Genomic DNA, 20,817 nt, shown 5'->3' on the forward strand with positions numbered 1-20,817 from the left:
CATAAATTGGTATCATTTATTATCACTCATCATTTATTACCATTACTGGATCATCATTAGGATATTTGGATCCCAAATTGGTATATTAACCAAATTATTTGCCTCAGGTATAATGAACGGAAACGCCTCAGACCACCAAAATTTATCCGATCTTCAATCAGATGCCATAGTTGAAGACGAATGTGTAAAACCAAAAACCCGCGAATGGGAAAAGCACAAAGCTCCCTGGATGGAAGAGCTGAAGCTCAACCAGGCCAAAAAGGGCGGCGACAAAGTGATAGACAAATCTGCATCGATAGACATCGATAAAAAAGACGAGGGCAAAAAAGAGAACTTGAATCCTTTGGAGATGTCTAAAAGCATGACGTCGATATCTAGCAGGATTAAAATAGAGGCGTCAACCGGTGATTTGGTGGCTACGAGAAAGGAGTCTTCAGATTTGACCAAGTCTATGACATCTATAGCCAAGGATGACACAAGTCCTTCCAAGACTACGAGTGGGCTTTTGAGGAATCGGAGTATCTCACCAATATCTAGACCTTTAGGATCGACTCCTCTGCGACCAGTTGCGATATCAGCCAACGATGTTTCAACCTCCAAACTGGAAAAAACAGACGCCAAAGTTGTCATTAGGATGAACAACAAATCCTTCGACAAGGCAAGTGGTGACGAGAGCGGCAGCACGGAAACCAAGTTGCTCCAGGAATTAATTGACAAAATCGCCAGACTCGAGGCGTCTTTTGAGAAGGAAACTAAACGTTTCGAAACCGCCATCGAAAAATTATCCAATCAACTTGAAATTGAAACCAGGGAACGGATAGCTGTTCAAGCTGAGCTTGAAAAATTATCTAATTGCGTTACCCAAGTATGAGGTGAGGGATTTTTGAAAAATTGTAAATAAAGTGAGTTGTGATTATTTTTGCTCCACCTGGTGCTTCATTCTGACATTTTACCATACTGACTGATACCATACACACAAATAAATTGACATGATGATATATAAAAATAGTAAAAACTTGAACTTGTTTGTGTTTTTTTGATATGCTTAACAGTTTATATTATATAGGTAATAATTTTAATAGTTAATTCGTTAAAGTTTTCAATTTTTACTAATAGAGTTTTTTACGTTTTGCGTCGACCGCAAAATGTGTTAAAGCTGATCAAGATGATGATTAAGATGATGATGATGAAATTTTATATCGAAGACAAGATTTAATAGCTTGTTGTTTGTATTATAAATATATGTTATTGATTATATTTGGAAGTTTTTAGACAAGACTAAAAGATCGAGATTTATGATGTTAGTATTATTATAAACAAATTTTTCTGTTCGAAATATTACTACGAGAGTAGTAACTATTGTGGTATTTAAGGGTATGAAATTTGCAAAAAATCGAATTTTTAATTTTTCCATATTTCGATAGGTTACACCTTTAAAAATAACATATCAAATTTTTTTATATCTTAAATAGTTTTTGAGTAACAGCCATTTGAAGAGTATATATATAGTGTATAGTATAACGATAATTTTATCTAAACGCGTTTTTCTCGAAACAGCATTTTTCGAATTTGCAGCAGCGATTACTCAAAAACAAATAATCCGATCACTATCGAATTTTTTTTACATGTTCTATATATAGTTCTCCGTAAAATAAACTATCGATTTTTTGATCGGATCAAAAATCGAATTTTGGCAGTCCAAAAACGATCAAAATTTTGGGTAAAATTCTACTTTTAAAAAAAAAAACGCCGTCATTTTGTCAATTTTTGATTTTTTTTATCGTAGGTCATTTTACAGACAATATTATCTAGTTTAACGAGAATTTTCTTTAATATTTTATCCGAATCACTGCAGCAGTGAAGGGCCTTTTTTCGCGCCGTTGGAGATCGACGATAACTTAAAAAATATTTAATTTTTTTCTTCAAAAATTTTACTATGTATTCTTAAAACATGTGTAAATATATTCTTAAAATTTTGTAATGATTGATAAAGTATTTTTTTTAATATAAATTTCCAAAAATTACCTTTTTTTAGGCGGTTACACTAGTTGTGCCCCTTAATGATGATTTTGTAAAGTTAAATGAAACAGGATTCCGCAAAGCGTCTTCATATTTTTATTTCAAGAATTATTATGTGGTATTTATTTTTTATAATTTTTAAAAATAAGAAAAGAACTCTACAGACGAGCAAACTTAAATGACATCTTTAAAAATAAGAAAGGGAAAATAAATTCCCAAAAATCACCTTTTTTAAAATGATCTACGATAAAAATAAAAAATCGAAAATTGACAATATGGCGGCGTTTTTTAAAAAAAATCGAATTTTGCCCAAGAGTTTGGTCGTTTTTGGCCTGGCACTTATAAACGAAATAGGCTTGAAATTATAAGAGTAATTTCTATTTTCGGTTACAAAAATGTTATATGGCAACACTATGGACGTAGTCGATAATTTAGCTACGTTATTCAAAAATAAGCCTCTAAATTTATGAAAAAAATACAATCACACCCCCAAATTTACTCGTCTGGGATTTTAATGGAACTTTGTGCTGCAAAATATTAAAGGCCTATGAAAAAATTTAAATAATAGAGTACGCACAATACTTACGTAAACAGTGTTTCATACTAATGTCTACGTAGCTCAGTTAGTTTAAGCGCCTGCTCCTACTTTTTGTGTCGTTTCAATTTGCGTCGCATTATTTTTTTCTAATAATACTACCATCATAAGACGTTTCGGATCAATGTTTTACCCAACATTCCCCGCTAGGTGATATTTGTTAAAATTGAAATTTAAACGAAAGCATTTAACAATTAATTAATCCATTCTAATTAGTACTTAATTTTAATTACAGAAGTAATATAAATAATAATATAGTCAACGATGTATCATTTTATTATATAAAATGTTTCCTTTTTTACTATTAAACATTTATTAACGAGTTGAGAATATATTTAGTTATATAGAATATTTATATAAAGTGATTAATTTTAAGAATAATATAATTGAAAGAATGTTCCACCATATGTAGTAGTCGGAGGATAAATAAATAGATAAATATTTATTTATTTATTCTGCGATTTGTTTATTTTGTAAATTCTATTAACATATGTATATTATATAGTCTATAAGATAATTTTAATAGAGCCAGATATAATATTTTTTATTAATTTTAACGACTTTGTGACAATTTCCAGAAATTTTCAATAATTATATATATATACATATATATATATATATATATATATATATATATATAATTATTGAATTTTGTTTTTAATTTCTCATCACATTTCGCTTAGGTGAAATTTGCTATTTTATAAATAATCTTATTGTTATTATATATAAAAAGTGCTTTATGAAAGGATTAATAAAAAATCTTTATTGTAAAATAATTATTTTTCCTATATATACTAGCTGGCGCGGCAAACGTAGTAAAAAAATTCTATTGTGAATATGGATTTATGTGTTATATATGTGAAAGGAGCACCTAAAGCAATTTATATGGATGGTTTATCAAATTCAAGCTCAGAAAATGTTGATTGAAATTTAATGAGTTAGATGAATGTGCCATTTACAACTAACTAGATATATTATTATTTATATTGTGAATTTATAGCCCATGTACCAGAAAATCCGACTGGCCAATTTGAATATATTTTTATGAATAAACCCGTAAGGTGAGTTATTGTAATGGCAAAAATTCGAACAAAGAAAAATTTTTGCTTTGAAGAAGTGCTGATTAGTTTTTATTAAAGGCAGGTCCAGCTATTTCGAAAATAAGGGGCAAAAAGTGCGAAAGGACAATTTAATTTTTGAGATTCAATAAACATTATACTTGTGTTTACGGAATGAAGAACTGATTAAATTTTTGCAAAAGGTTCAGCGGATTTGGAAAAGCAGAATTTTTGTTAGTAAATATGAATAAAAAAAATTGATTAAATCTTATTATACCTCTAAATTACACTTAGAGGACTTTTATTAATCACGTGATACTTAAAGGGTGATGGAGGAATATAAAAAAATCACGAAATGTAATAGGGAAGGGAGCGTTCAGTAAAATGTCACTTATTTTTAAGTTAGATTTTAAAAAAACCTAAAATGCTTCAAAAGTATTAAAAATTGTATGATTTTTTTAAGAACTCAAAATACACACGATGGTTAATGGGAGATAAAGGTAATTTTAAAAAATATCACCACGTATGACCGAAGGGAGCGGGGTTCAAAAAATCTTAAAAATCGGTCACGTGATCGATAGACACACTCCCTTATCAGGATCTTCATGCAACTTGCCACAGGGCAAACTAGTTGTTGATTATTCACATTCATTATTTTTATTGAACTTTCCCAAGGAGAATTTTGTTTCACGAAAAAATCTGAGTTAATGCTTTTTCGACTCAGGTGATTTTGAATTTTAGCTTCCCGTAGGGTAGTTATAGTAATCGCAAAAAAATCGAAAATAAATTTTTTTATATATCTTTACGTTTCAAAGAATTTTGAACATTTTGGCATATCTTAGAGAAAATGGATGCGTGTGTGTTTTGTGTGTCCGCATTTTTTTGGTCCACGTTTTCGGGCGCACGGATCAACCGATTTGAATGATTCATTTATCATTCGATTCCTATTGATAGGGACATGTGCTGATGAGTTTTTGGCAAAGGCAGGTCCAACCGTTACGGAGGTACGGAGCAAAGAGTGCAGAAAATACAAATCGAGTTTTTGAGGGATCGGAGTATCCGATTTGAATGATTCAAAAAATATTTTACTTATATTGACGGAATGAAGAACTGGGTAAATTCACTGATGTAGGTCCAGTGATTTCGGAGATTCAATAAAAAAAGTGAAAATTATTGGCGGTCAAATCATTAGAGATATGTACATCAAATTATCAGATTTTACAGAAATTTTAATAATAAGTACAAATTGTGTTAACATTCCTATGGGTTCCGTACTAAGATTCATAGTATTCGACCATTAGACCCCGACGTGGCGCTTATGCGCTTTGATATTTCGTCTACAAAACAACATTTCTTAGCGGTCGCTTGGAAAAAATCAATTCAGGAATTTGGCTCAAGGCACGATGCCATGAACCACAAGTTTATCTGCAGCAGACATTGCTTTTCCAAATCAAGACACGTTAGGGGCGTTCATTAATCACGTGGGAGAGGGAAGGATTTACTTTTTACCTGGATTTAAAAAAAAAATTACGATTTTTCCGTAAATTCGAAAAATTTTACGTAACTAAAAATACACGTGATGTTTGCTGGGGGCAGGGCGGGGCATATTAAAATATCACGACATATCACCGAAGGAGAGGGGGTCCAAAAATGCCTAAAAAATTGATTTCGTGATTAATGGATGCCCCCTTATGTATTGAAGTTATTTGTTAACTTCTCGTAGGGTAGTTAAAGTAATGGACCGAAAATCTAACATGGAAATTTTTGCATTTCTCGACGTTTTGAAGGTTTCTGAATTTTGGCATACCTCAGATATAACAAGATGGCAAAAATAATGAAAGTTACAGAGTATTTGTAATAATATATTTGAAAACGTTTAAAATTTCTCGAATATTTCATTACGGTACGGGAAGTTCCAGCAATTTGCCTTAAGGCACGATGCCATACACCACTAGTTTATGATTTTCTATCCAATCAACCCTTTCAAGATACAATGAAAGCACCTTTATCTCTCCGCCAATGTGGACTAACCCCTAACACCAACACCAACACTCTTCTACTAAGCCATTGTATTTTTGTTACGAAGTTATAGAATTTATTAAAACTCTTCTTCGATCACTCAGGTTGTTAGGTTATGATTTAACTCTTGTAGATGTGGACTGTATTAAACACTGATTTGTTTGTATATTATGTATTTGTTGCAGTTCTAATTACAATCACTGATTTGCTACTAAGTTATAATGAAAGAATATATATTTATTTTAATTGGTTATTTACATGTTGTTAAGCGGACTTTACTTTTAGAAGTGAACAACTGGTTCAATTAAAACACTCCGTTACCTCCTTTACCAGGGGTAGTAACCATTCCGTGTGAAGCTTAATGCCCTGAAGTTTGTCACCTTCATGGCCAATATAATAAAACGAAAAGACGTCCGAACAGCCATCGTCTTATACCGTTTGTTTCCACCTCCGACTGTACCTGTTGAACGACAACTACTACGACGACGACATAGACAGAGTACATACACCATCGGCCGCCTTAGCCCCGACAGGTACCGCCGCCGCCTTAGTAGTAGCACACAGTACAGGTTCCTTCGTACTCGTCCGGCCGCCCGCCCGAAGACGAGAGACCAGCGTCTCTCGAGAAACGAATCCAGTTATTTAGTCAAATCAGTATTCGATGTGATCTCCTCGTGGTAAAAGACAACCCGGTTGCAAATTGTAAAAGATACACATAAATTAATAAAGAAGATAAATAGTCAGATAAATAAATAAAAGTGATTGGTAGTAATAAATATATAAATTGTGGTACTAGTGAAAAAGTTATGTAAAGTGAATTAAGTGAAACGTGAATTGTGGCTTTTGTGTTTTATAAACACGCTGCGAGGTTTTGTTTTGCATATTTTAGTTTAACGGTGAATATTAGTATATTGAGTTACTGATATACTGGATTTTTATTTATATATATATATATATATATATATATATATAATGTTAAATTTTTCTAATTTTGATGTTGAGATATGTGAGATTCAATCTTCAGGGCAATACATCAATTAAACTAGCTGTAAGTGGAATTCTGTCTTGAGGCAATTATGGCATCGTGCCTTAAGGCAATTTGCTGGAACTTCCCGTACCGTAACGAAATGTTCGAGGAATACTGAATGTTTTCAAATAGATTATTATAAATATTGTAATATTGTCTAATATTTATAAGAATTATATAAACTGAATTGCAAAGTTGAAATTATTTGTTTAAAGTATATTAGAACTATAGTCAGAATTATTTGTAAAGTATATTAGAACTATAGTCAAAAAATAAAATCTGAATTATTTTCGATATACCAAAAACTAACAAAAAAAAAAAAAAAAAAATTGGAACAATTTTTTTTTCCAAAATCAATTATTTTGTTAAGACAAGCAGAAAGTTCTTTGAATCATTCAAATCGGACGCTTAGTTCTCTCAAAAACTGCCATTTTTTACATATTTAGCTCCGTATCTTCAAAATGGCTGGTGGGCCTGCCTTCGCCAAAAACTAATAAACACTTCTCCCAATCATTGCTAATTGAATGTTTTTTAGATCATTCAAATCGGATTCTCCGTTCTCTCAAAAACTCGATTTCTATTTTCTGCACTCTTTGCTCCTTATCTTCGTAACTGCTGGACCTGCCTTTGCCAGAAACTAATCAGCACATCTCCTTATCAATAGGAATCGAATGTTTTTTGAACCATTCAAATCGGTTGATCCGTGCGCCCTAAAACGTGACTGAAAATTTGTATCCATACATACATACACACACACACATCCATTTTTTCTGAGGTATGCCAAAACGTTCAGAAACCTTCAAAACGTCGAGAAATGTAAAAATTTTCAATTCCGATTTTCGACCCATTACAATAACTTACCCTACGGGTTACAGTTATGACTTTAAAACATTTTTATTGTTTCTATACGTTTCGACACATTGTTTTGTGTCATCCTCAGTGGACTATGTGATTCTAGTAATCCTAATTATTTCATAGTAATAATTGTTCACAATTGTACGATAAAAACAATTCTTGTCACTTTAAATCGGAATGTTCACTCTTGCATCGGAATACGGAACTAATTAGCGAGATGTTCTATATCTATACAATAAAAAATTCGTTTTAAAAAATTTTATATATTTGTTCCGATTTAAAGTGACAAGAATTGTTTCTATCGTACATTTGTGAACAATTATTACTATGAAATAATTAGGATTTAGATTTAGATTTTAATTAATTAGGTTGATTGTTGTACCAGAGTGGCGCTTAGACTGTGCTTAGCCTGGGTATTTTTTTTAATTTTTAATCCAATATTACAAAAACATTTTATGGAAAATAAAAAAAAATATCTTCAAAAGCAATTGTTTTCGGGCGCTTAGTTCACTCAAAAACTGCAATTTTTGCACATTTTGCTCTAATTCTTTGAAACCGCTGGACCTACCTTTGCCAAAAACTAATCACCTTTTCTCCCAATCATTACAAATTGAATGTTTTTTAGGTCATTCAAATCCGATTCTCCGTTCTTTCAAAAACTCGATTTGTATTTTCTGCACTCTTTGCACATTCAGCACATCTCCCTATCAATAGGGATCGAATGTTTTTTAAACCATTCAAATCGGTTGATCCGTGCGCCCGAAAACGTGGACGAAAAATTGTATCCATACATACATACATACACACACACACACACAACCATTTTTTCTGAGGTATGCCAAAATGTTCAAAAACCTTTGAAACGTAAAGATAAATAAAAAATGTATTTTCGATTTTTTGCAATTTCTATAACTTACCCTACGTGAAGTTAATAAAGATGTTTTAAAACTCTTTATTTATTTTTTAATTGATGTTACGCCCTCCAAGAAATTAATCATACATTTCAACATCAAATTTATAATTTTGTACATTTTCTTTGTGTTTTCCCTGGTTTAATTACTGATGACACACATTAAGTGTCGAAACGTTTAATAGAATAAAGAATTTTTCTATTTTTTAACCTTTTTTAATTCGACACATGTTTCTTTTCCAAAAATCCAATAAATGAGAAATAATAAGTTTTTATGGAGACGTTACGGAACTAAATACGTTTCATCCAGTTTTTCTGCCAAAAACAATTTTTATATAGACATTCTAGTTTCTCAAAACATATTATTAATAATTTTTTATTATATTTTTTTTTTCTATAAATAATATATTAATTTATAATTATTTATATGCAAATATAAATATGATAATTAATATAACTTAATAACATTTTTTATATGTTTCTTTTTTAGCAAGTGTTTTAGTGTTGAAATTATCAGAAGTATTATAAAATTTTTAAATTGTAAATTTCTAAATATGTGATAATGGGTAAAGTTTTAAATAATTTGTGTTGTTTTTGAGACAAAATAGTTTAAATTTTAAATAAAAACAAGTTTTAAATAAGTGACGTGATGTCTGCCAGGATATTTGAAGTCGGAGAGGATCTGAATTTCAGGTAAATTTATAAATACATGTTTATATAAATATATATATATATATATATATATGTGTGGGAGTTGTAATGATTATGATAATATATTAAATTAGAAACTCCCAATATAAAAAATATATCAAATTTATTGACTATAAAAATATTACGATATCAAAAATAAACATGACAAGTACCATCGTTTTTTACAAATCATAAACAGCCTGCTTGATATCCCCACATATATATATATATATATATATATATATATATATAAATATATATAAAGAATAGTTGATTTTGATGTAAAAATATATGCATAAAATCTTATAATAAATGCATATTTGTCGTCACCTCTCGTACCACATACAATTATTATTTATTTATACAACGTATTTCTCATACAATTTATAAATCATTCATTATTTGTTTTGGTAGTTTTATTTATTGTTTCTATATTATCTGTTGTTCTTCTTATTTTCTAAAGTTAGTAATTTTTATTCATTTTTATTTACCTGTTCGGTTGTCGTCGCCTCTCGGACTAAATCGAACTTTGCAAGTATTACGCATACGAATTATAAATAAACATTAATCGGACGAATGAACATCTTTCATACTAATCGAGAAAAAGCAATAATTGTTGACTAACAGGACTTGCATATTAAATAAGAGATGATTTCATACATGTATATATATATATATATATATATATATATATATATATATATATATACGAGGTGTGTTCAAAAAGTACCCGGAATTACTAATAATTAAATTTCGCGGGTCTGGAGTGTCTGATTGTCAAAATTTTTTTTTTATTGTGTTGGTATACATGCCCCTAAAGTATGATGAAATTTTCAGCTATATTCACTGTTTACTTTGTCTGTGGTAGTCGCTAAGGTTCGACGTGTTTTTCTGAGCTCGGCGATTTTTACAATGGAAGAATTGAAAAGTCAAAGAATTTGTATTAAATTTTGCGTAAAAAATGAAATAAAGTGTTGCAAAGTGCAAAAATTCACCAGATATGGCTCCGTGTGACTTTTTCCTATTCCCAAAGTTGAAGAGACCCATGAAAGGACGGCGGTTTTCCTCGATTGAAGAAAATCGCTGAGAGTGCTCAAGGACATATCAAAAAGTGAATATCAAGGGTGCTTCGAAAATTGGAAAAAACGCTGGCATAAGTGTATTATATCTGGGGGGGACTACTTTGAAGGGGACCACATTAATGTAGACGAATAAATAAATATTTTTTTGAAAAAACGAAAATTTCGGGTACTTTTTGAACAGACCTCGTACACATTAAGTTGGTCCTTAATATGGAAATTTTTGAACTTCTTCGCTCCCAAGGACTCAAATGCTTCCAAATTGATAAAAAAAAATCTCAAAAGTTTAGATATTAATATTGACTTTTAGATAGTCTGCAATTTCATTTGAGCACCTGGTAGAATTGATCAATAATATAATAATATAAAATACTCTTGACTTGTCCATCATTAGTAAAAGTCAGAGCAAAGCGAGTCTGGGAATACTAGTATAAACATATAACATATTTCTACTTTTTTATTCACAATACAATGCCAGAATCCCTGAACCAATTTCTGTATATCAAAATTTATAAACAATCCATTGTTAAATTTTCATTAAAATCCTTCTGCAAAAGTCGTAAAATTCAAAACCAATGTCTGTCGTCTAGCGAATTGTTAATAAATTCCATTGTTAAACAATTGAGTTATGTGTAGATTGTTTATAAAAGATTGTTTCTAAAATATTCTTGTAGTACATTAATACAATGGATTTGTTTAATGAAATCTAATATAATTTATACAATTTAAAATTTCTATGGTTATTGTATGAATGAATTAAACATTAGGAAGAGACATTGGCCTCTCTTGGATAAGACAAGCAAGGCAGAGTTATTTGAAATGATTAAAAAAATTATAATGATAAAATGAAAATAATAGAGGGTAATCTATATTATTTTTTACAGCCATCCAACGTTTTTTTTAACTTCCCGTAGGGTAGTTATAGTAATATAGAAAATTGAAAATGAAAATTTTTGCATTTCTCATCTTGAGGCATACCTCAGAAAAAATGGATGTGTGTGTGTGTTTTGTATGTCCGCATTTTTTCGTCCACGTTTTCGGGTGCACGGATCAACCGATTTGAATGATTCAAAAAACATTCGATTTCTATCGATAGAGAGATGTGATGATTAGTTTCTGGCAAAGGCAGGTCCGGCCGTTACGGAGATACGGAGCAAAGTGTGCAGAAAATACAAATCGAGTTTTTGAGAAAACGGAGTATCGGATTTGAATGATCTAAAAGAGATTCAATTTGTAATGATTCGGAGAAGAGGTGATTAGTTTTTGGCAAAGACAGGTCCCGCCAATTCGAAGATACAGAGCTAAATGTGCAAAAAATTGCAGTTTTTGAGTGAACTAAGCGTTCGATTTGAATGATCTAAAAAACTTTCTGCTTATTTCAACAAAATAATTGCTTTTGGAAAAAAAATTTTGTTTCTATATTTTTTTCAAAAAAATATTTTTGTAATTTTGAATTAAAAATTTAAAAAATGACCCAGTCTAAGCGCAGTCTAAAAATAAAGAAAGTTACAGTATTTGTAATAATATATTTGAAAACATTTAAAATTTCTCGAATATTTCATTACGGTACGGGAAGTTCCAGCAATTTGCCTTAAGGGTCGATGCCATACACCACTATTTGTATTTTATTATCTACAATTTTTTCTAATTATCTAAAGCTCTACTGAAACTAGTTTAACCTCAAAATCGCAATGGAAACTAAAAAATTTATTAGGTTTGTGCATCTATATCAACAGTACATCTATTTTAAAATTGAATTATAAAATTTTATATATATATTTGTTATCAATTTATAGAAATAAGATATAAGTCTAATTTATTTAATATTAAATAATGTAAAAAAGATTCCAATGATACAAGTCTCCAGAGTAATTTCTTATACTTCAAAATTTAAAGTTTTTGTACTCAATTTTGCATTTATTTCGTTTGACCTAAGTTGTAATATTAACTTATAATTATTTATAAAAATAAAGCAAAATAAATTTTTAAAATTATTATTACTATTCTTGAATAAAATTGTTATATTATTTTACAGTAAGATAAGAAATCTAAAACAAAAAATATTATTTCAATATGACACATTACGAAATCGTTTATTGTTACTGCTATGCAAGTAGTAAGATAAGAGAGCAGAAAATAGACTTTATTTTGCATTTTATTTCTTTAAATTATAATTAATATATTTATTATAAATAATTTATTATAAATGATTTATTATAAATAATTTATTTATTATAAATAAATTATCATTGTCTTCATATCTTTTGCAATTCCTCAGACAAGAATAAGAGTTGAGGTTAACGAACCAAGTTGAACGGACATCAGGTAACTTTAACTAACTAAACAACATTTCAACGGAAAATTCATTAAATAATAATATTATATATGTATACACATACACTTATGATCAGGAAGTAATTATCGATTCCGATTTTAATTAAAATTAAACGCTTTCAAATTAAACGCGAACATTACCCAACAAACTATCTGAGTCGAATAGAATCTTAAAAAAATAAAAAATAAAAAAAATTGAAAAAAAATATTTGGGTGAAGGAACATGTATATTTTTACTATATAAAAGTTAAAACAAATTTGTAAACATAAACTTCTCCTTCGGGAAGTTAATTTTTCATATACTAGGTGTACCAGAACTCAACGTCAGCAAAAAAAGTGGTGAGATTTAGGTCATTATTATTTAGTCCATTTTTCATTCAAGAATTTTGCCATTGTACAATCATGACTAAAAGTTGGTCATAAAACTTGCCAAAACAAAGTATTTTTTTTTAAAAGTCTAGATTTTAAAAATTTTGAACTCATAGTTTAACAAATAGTCTTCTGGGCAATTGTGTCATTAATTTTAATAATGTAGTGTTATTCGCGGTTACGGTTTCAAATTTTAAATGAACAAAACTCATAAAAAATAACCACAATAACCGAAAATTGGTCATAATTTTACCAAAGCTCTAGTTTGCACTTAAAAGCTCGTAATTTCTAGTTAACTTCATATATTTGTATTCTAATTAATTTTACTCTAAAGTAGATACAATCACCTCGATTAGACTTGACGTTGAGTTCTGGGACATGCTCTATAAGAACCTCGAAAAAAATGAAATAAAATCATGTGTATTCTTTATATATAAAAAATTAAAATAAATAATAATGGAATCTTATTATGACACACGAACACTAGTGATAAGAATCGTCTTAGGTGTGATTTTTGAATGACAGGAAATTCATTGTAAAACGACCGGAAAGAAATAACTGATACCTGTGAATATATACATATATATATATATATATATATATATATACTAGATGACCCGACAGACGTTGTCCTGTACTTTTGTTTACAATTCAAAAGCTCCAATTTTTTTATTAACCTATACTGATATTTACCAATTAGTTATAAATTATTATGTTTTTTTATACTACAGTCCATACCGAAATGTTTATACATCCACCCATATGGATCTTAAATGTGCAACTGCTTTAAATAAAATGATGAGTATTTGCTTTCCCGAAAAACATTATAAAACATTTTTTTCTTAAAATTAGTTCTTTTATCGATATCCGACGTTATTTTTAAAAAAATGAAATTAGACCACTGAGAGGGATGTCATCCCCCTGGGAAATGGCAAAGGAGTCTAAATTATTTTCACTCTTGAACTTGATAGTAAGATAAATCTAATTCCAAAATTTCATGCAAATTGGAGCACAGTAAAAAAATTCAGACCCAAAACGCTCCATTGGCTTGAGTAAATATTCCGTATCCGATGGCAAAAATATGAAAATGTTAACGTTTGTATGTGAAAAAGAAAAGGGCTTTTTTAGGGTTTTCTCGGCAATTATTCGATTTTTTCTTGCCGTAAGAACTATCCTTGAACTTGAACGAACATTCAAAAAAAAATGGCCAAATTGGTCTAGTCGTTGTTGAGTTATTATAGATTTACGCACACTTTTTGCGATTCATTTTTATATTATAGATTTAGCTTTTTTAAAATACATTTCCAAACCGTGTTCTCTTCTGCAAAGTTTCTTGAAAAGGCCCATCGATCGTACTTAAATTGCAATAAACCCCAATTTCAAAAAAATTGACTCAACCAAACTTAAGTTTATTTTGATATTTTTATTACCGTATTTAACATCTTGTATATAGTAAATTCATTTAAAATTATTTACGGTGTCGTATTGTTTGTGGTTTTATATAAGAATAATTAGTTTTCTGATGCAAGACAATGGTTTATATATATATATATATATATATATATATATATATATATATATGTAGTATAAAAATTCGATTCGATTGGATTGGATTGCTTGGCCCTGACTTGGCTTGAAATAATTTCATGGCCACAGGTTTTTATCATTCTGTAGCAAATTATATTATAAATATAATATATATATATATATATATATATATATATATATATATTAAATAAATAATAACCCACTACACTCTATTTTTAGCACTAACTTTCTTCCAAAAATTTCGACTTTCAGACGATTGGGAACCCTAATTATTATTATTAAATTATAAATATTAAATAATAGTACATTTTAAAAATGAACAACTAGAAACTAAAATATTTTTTTCATATTTTTAAAAAAACAATTAGAACTATTGTTTTTTGACCTTATTATTTTTACAACCAGATTTAACTTTTCTTAATGCTAAATCACATTATATCTAAAAAACGAAAATTTTCACTATTTATTTTTCTATATTTATAATCGCCTACAGATTCACTAAATGTCCTTATGAAGGACTGTTGTAAAAATTATGTTGAAAATAACAAAAAAATGTACCTTAAAACTTCACGTATTTAAAAAAATTCAGTTTTCACAAAAATGGTAGTATCTTTTAAAAAAAATTCAAATTTGTTGAAGAAAATCAAAATTTTCAGAAGAGGCATTTTTCAATTTTTTTCAAAGATGTGAGTGTTTTAGTACTGTGTCAAGCTTTGCAAGTGATAGTTGGTGTTATTTGTATACCAAAAATTAAATAAATTTAAATAAAATATTGAAGAATGTGTAGTATAATATATAACTTAATTTTGAAATTAAATTGAAGATAAGGCATACCATGGTCTCGAAACGTCTGTAATTACCAAATAAAGTGTGTGTCAAAAATCTGAGTGTTGTATTGTTCATATTTAACAAATATATATATATATATATATATATATATATATATATACACGATCGTAAACGTAGGAAATTATATCACAAATAATAAAAAATAATAATAATGATAAAACTGAAGTCTAGTAGTACGTGATTTATTACAGTTCGTTTTCAATGGAACGTGTGTAAAAGTTTTTACTATTATCTCACTTGTTGCCATTGTTTTCTCATTTAATGATTCCAGAAAATAACGGAAAAATACACAAATAAGACACAAGAACACTGAAAATTACACTAATACACACACACACACTTTAAAAAAAAAGATCTTTAAAAAAAAAATTAAATATTTATTAATTTAAAATGAAATATCTCGATCATTATCATCAAATTTAGTACATTTTTCATAAATTAGAAAACGTGCCAATGTGTGGTTCCCTTGAAACATTATACCTTTATTAAGTCTCAGATTAATTACTAAATGTCTTTTAATTATAAGACAGAATGTAATTTAAATATGAATAAAAAAATATCTCGATTAGATAATACTATGATTAGGAAAACAACTTCATCTTAAAATCTCAGACTTATGTCTGCATTTTTAACTACCGAACATATTAGTATAATTTTTTTTTATCAATTTTTTCTCTAAATTCAAACTATTGTTTTTTCGCGACGACCCTAGATGGCAACACCTTAGCCGAGAAACAAACCAACGGATGAAAAATTAATGAACGCTTTTATCAAAAATCAACTAATATATTTAAATTAAATTTTGTTTATATGTAAAATTGTACTAAAATTTTCTCTTACGAATATTAAGAATGAGTTTTTTTTTTCGAATCATATTAAATATAAATTACCTTTATTTGTGTATTAAAATTACTGTTAAAAATGGTATTATTAATTATTCTAATTTTATTAAGTGCACGATAATGTAATTTGTTGAAATATTAGTTCATCATTATATAAATGTGAAAATAATGTATTATATACTAGATGACCCGACAGACGTTGTCCTGTACCCATGTCTACAATTTTTTAATATAATATATTAATATTTACCGTTTACCTAAAAATAATAATTATTGTTTGTTAAATTACTCTTAACGCCAAAATGCAAGTACATTTATAATATGAGCGATGTTAAATATAGAACTGTTTTAAATAAAATGTTAAGTCTCAATTCCCTTTGTAAGTCTTTGTTTCATTCAATCTGCCATACATATACTGTATTTTAAATTATTTTAATTTCTGGCACTTCTCAGCTGCTTTTTGGCAATAATAATGTAGACTTTTCATTTTTCTTATTCATAATCATAAATTTATTATACATATTCTAATATTGTCCAGGTTCATAAGTAAATTGAAATTTTTGGCAGATGATAGTTTTCATTTGTTTTCAATGCAAATAATGACAATTTTAATGACGATTTTTGCAATTTTTTCCATTTATTTCTACAATATTGCACATACATCCCAGTACTTTATAATCGCATACATCCTAGAAAATTTCCTTAACAAACTTCAGAAAGATTTATCAAAATTCGAATAATGGTTTAGAAGGAGTATACAGTGAGTGCTTGTAATTTAATATGGACTTTATATAATAGCAATAGAGCTCAAATTGATTCTACGTTTTTGTTAGAAAACGTGTGTATGAGATTAAGAAAAGGGCTGTTTTTTAGGGGGTTTCTTGGCAATTATTCTATTTTTTCTCGCCGTAAGAACAATCCTTAGACTTGAACGAACATTTTAAAAAAGAATTGGCCAAATCGGTGCAGGCGTTGTTGAGTTATGCGCTTGCCAACACATTTTGGGATTCACTTTTATATATAAGATTATTATTAACAAAATTTTGATGACATTCTTATCATAAATAATTTTGTTACAATAACCTAACAGACGACAGAAATCTTCTACAATTTAGTCTTGTAAAATATTCAATTTTGAGCAATGTCTATTTTTTATTCCTCAATTATTGTTTCGTCTCAACGTCCCCAGATGGCGACTTATGCGATTCCTTAGCCAAGATACGAACACTTGTTGCATTCTTGCACATTTCTTATTATTAGTCTCTTGTGTTAGTTCAAGTCTGAGGTCACAAGTACCTCTCGAACAGGCGCCAATTGTACCTACCTGGGTAATAGTAATTGTATATGTATGTAGATATGTAGGAATAGACAGAGAGCTGGTAGAAAATTTGAAAAAAATAGTAGTAATAATAGTTATCTACTTGGCTTACTTAAGGGGGTATTCTAGTGTAGAGCCATGAATTTAGGTCATTTTTAAAGTGTCGTAAAAGAAAGCAATGAATGTTTTTACTATCCATTCTTTCACCACCTGTTTATTAATATTATTAAAATACAAAACAAAAATTAAAAAATAAAAAAGTTGAAAATTGTAAAAACTGGAAGCTGATGAAGTGGGTGGTCTCAAAAAATTGGCACCTTAGTCTTGACATGATATTTCAGCCCTTCTAGCCATCGGAAATGCAAAAAATAAAAAGATTATTAATCTACAATGATGTCGCAATCGGCTGAACTAGCGATGAGTAAAAAATTTTTTTTCACAAATTGGCGATTGTTTGAAAAAAAAAGGTTTATTTTACTGTTTTTTTGAATTTCTCGATTTTTTTAAAAATAATAAAAATAGGAATTTCGGGATGATTCAGACTGTAGATAGGTCCATAAACAAGACTCTCTGAAAATTTCAAATAAATTGGTCGAGTAGAACTCCAGAAATCGTGACAAGAGTACTGAAAAAGCAAGTTCTGAGAAAAACGCATTTAAAGTTTTGCGTGAAGCCAAACCAGTATGGAGACCGAGTCAGTAAAATGCCTATATCTCCGAAAATAATTCAAATTTTCAAAAACCTTCTCATACCCATACTCTTAGATAGTTAAACTTTGAAAATATGAAATAAAAAAAATCTATTTTTTTATATTTCTACACTAGAATACCCCAAGAAGCAACTCAGCTATTGTTCTAATATTTTGTTGTATTTTTTAAATTTGCGCAGATTAAGTTCTAGTAGTTAGTTTATGAGAAAGGTAGGCTCTGCCATCGTGGAGGTGCGGAGCAAGAGAGCTGGTAGAAAATTTAAAGAAAACTGTAAATTTAGATGTTGTAATTCAAGTTACCTTTCTGTCTTACTTAGGAACTCAGCTATTGTTCTAATAATTTGTTGTATTTTTTAAATTTGCGCAGATTAAGTTGTAGTGGTTAGTTTTTGAGAAAGGTAGGCTCTGCCATCGTGGAGGTACGGAGCAAGAGAGCTGGTAGAAAATTCAAAGAAACTGTAAATTTAGATGTTGTAATTCAAGTTACTTTCTTGGTTTACTTAGGAAGCAACTCTGCTATTGTTCTAATATTATGTTGTATTCTAAAATGTGCGCGGATTAATTTCAAGTAGTTAGTTTTCGAGAAAGGTATGTATGTAGATATGTGTAAATAGCCAGAGAGCTGGTAGAAAAATTAAAGAAAATTGGTAATTCTATCAGTTGTATATAAATTCTTAACTTCCTGGTTTCTTTTGGAAGCAACTCAGCTATTATTCTAATATTTTGTTGTATTTTTTAATTTGCGTAGGCTAACGTATAGTAGTTAGTTTTTGAGAAAGGTAGGCCCTGCTGTCGGGAGGTACGGAGCAAACGTGTCAAGTCAGTTTTTGGGAGAACGGATCGTCCGATTTGAATGATTCAAAAAATATTTTACTCGCATTAACGTCATGAAAAAAATTGGTTACCTGGAAATCTATTTAAACCAATAGAAAGTACATGCATAAAATTTAGCATTGGTTACGTGTACTTTTTTCAGTTTTTTCAACACAACTTTTTTCAGGATACATATTTTGAAAATTTGTTTACATTTTTGGAAACTAGATGAAATTGTGCAAAACTTTTGTAAATAATGTTACATTGTTTGATTATTTAAAAAAAACTACAATCACAAGAATTTAATGAGTACGTTAGACTCCTTTTTGCAAGAATAGAAGCTTTACGTACTCTTTTCAATATAATTTTCTTTCGAGTATGTATTTTTAAAATCTGTTTAAACCAGTAGAAAGTAGATAAAATTCTGCAAAACTTTCACAAACAACACAATATTCTAATTACAACTAATAAACTACCCACAAGCCCCAAAAACGTCTACTACATTTTTATATCCCCAGGGGTACTTTGCAGTGTTTTAAGTCTCGCAAAAACGTGTTTTATGTCGTTGAGTAAAATTTTTTCAGCCCTCAGACTATTAAATGTATATACGACTATCTGCGAGTATATCTACTTGCATATCTAGCTGCCAAGTCGTTTTTTTTTAATTTTGCCGCCGACTATGGTAGAATTCTCGAGTACGGTTATTCCGGCATATCGACTTTTAGATTCTTATTTGTATACAGTCGATGGCAAAAATTAAACTTGAGTAAATAGATAGATAAATAGTTCTATAGATAAATAGATAAATAATTAAATAAAGTAGGGATGAAATAACAAATGTTAAAAAAATATTACGTTCTAATCAAAACTTTATTGGCCCGAATTTTCTATTTATTGCTACTAAAGGATGAAATATCGAATTCAAAGTCGTTTTATTTAAAACCTTTATATCGGAGTGTATAAAAGTGTTTTCTAGGAAATGTTGTAAATTTTATCTAGTTTCACCCTATCTAACTGAAATTTTTGAGTTATTTGATAAAAACCAAAAAATGTCCCGAATTTCTTGGGAAAAAATTGAAAAAGTCTTATGAAATCAATATTTTTTACAGATATAAGTTTATGAAGTTTGTTCTGAACCGATTTTGATAAAATTTTGACACATTTTAAAAAACACGTGTACAAATTAAATAGTATATAAATTTTTGAAATATATCAATTATTTTCTGAAGTACTCACAAATTTTGTACTATTATTTTTTTGTTACCAAGATAATTTATTACTCAGTTAACAAGAGTTAAAAACAATTACATTTCTTTATTGTTGATAACTTTCTTCAGATATTCAACTTTCTTTAATTGAAGATGAAAAAACAACAGAACATTTATATATTCTGATTGATCATCATAACGAGATAATAAAATTCCATAAATAAATAAATAAATAATTTTCTTTTGTGCAATTTCCAATTTGTAAAGGATTTTTTTAATTCAAACATTAATAGATAAATTACTAAATTATAACTAACTGATATTAACTTAAATATTAAAATTTATCAATAGTTTTCCCTACAAAAATATGTTTACTATAAAAAGTCAGAGAATTCTTTTTTAGTATATGGTTTTGTTTTATGTATTTTTTCGGTTTTTTGGTTTCCCCAATATATATTTTTGAAGTCAGTTTTAAAATTTGAAAACTAGATAAACTTCTGCACAAGTTTGCATAATACAATTGTATGATTCAATTTTTATTTCTATGTAAGAATTTCATATATGGTCGACACATA

At 28.8% G+C, this 20,817-nt stretch overlaps 2 protein-coding genes across 2 annotated transcripts in view; both read left to right on the forward strand.

The window, feature by feature from the left end:
• Positions 1-1,283, forward strand: part of LOC113389187 (SH3 domain-containing kinase-binding protein 1) — a 49,579-nt gene extending 48,296 nt beyond the window's left edge. The window contains exon 7 of the mRNA XM_026626244.1: positions 108-1,283. Within this exon, the coding sequence (XP_026482029.1) occupies positions 108-871 (764 nt within the window). The 3' untranslated portion in view covers positions 872-1,283. The remainder of the gene's footprint in view (positions 1-107) is intronic.
• A 7,764-nt stretch (positions 1,284-9,047) lies between these two features.
• The window catches only part of LOC113389714, an 88,412-nt gene continuing 76,642 nt past the window's right edge, over positions 9,048-20,817 (forward strand). Inside the window, exon 1 of the mRNA XM_026626729.1 lies at positions 9,048-9,176. Coding sequence (XP_026482514.1) covers positions 9,133-9,176 — 44 coding nt within the window. The 5' untranslated portion in view covers positions 9,048-9,132. The remainder of the gene's footprint in view (positions 9,177-20,817) is intronic.

Source organism: Ctenocephalides felis, unplaced genomic scaffold (genome assembly GCF_003426905.1).
Source record: "Ctenocephalides felis isolate EL2017-DRISC unplaced genomic scaffold, ASM342690v1 CF-g0.4_SCAFFOLD_03573, whole genome shotgun sequence".
NCBI classification, from domain to species: Eukaryota; Metazoa; Arthropoda; class Insecta; order Siphonaptera; family Pulicidae; genus Ctenocephalides; species Ctenocephalides felis.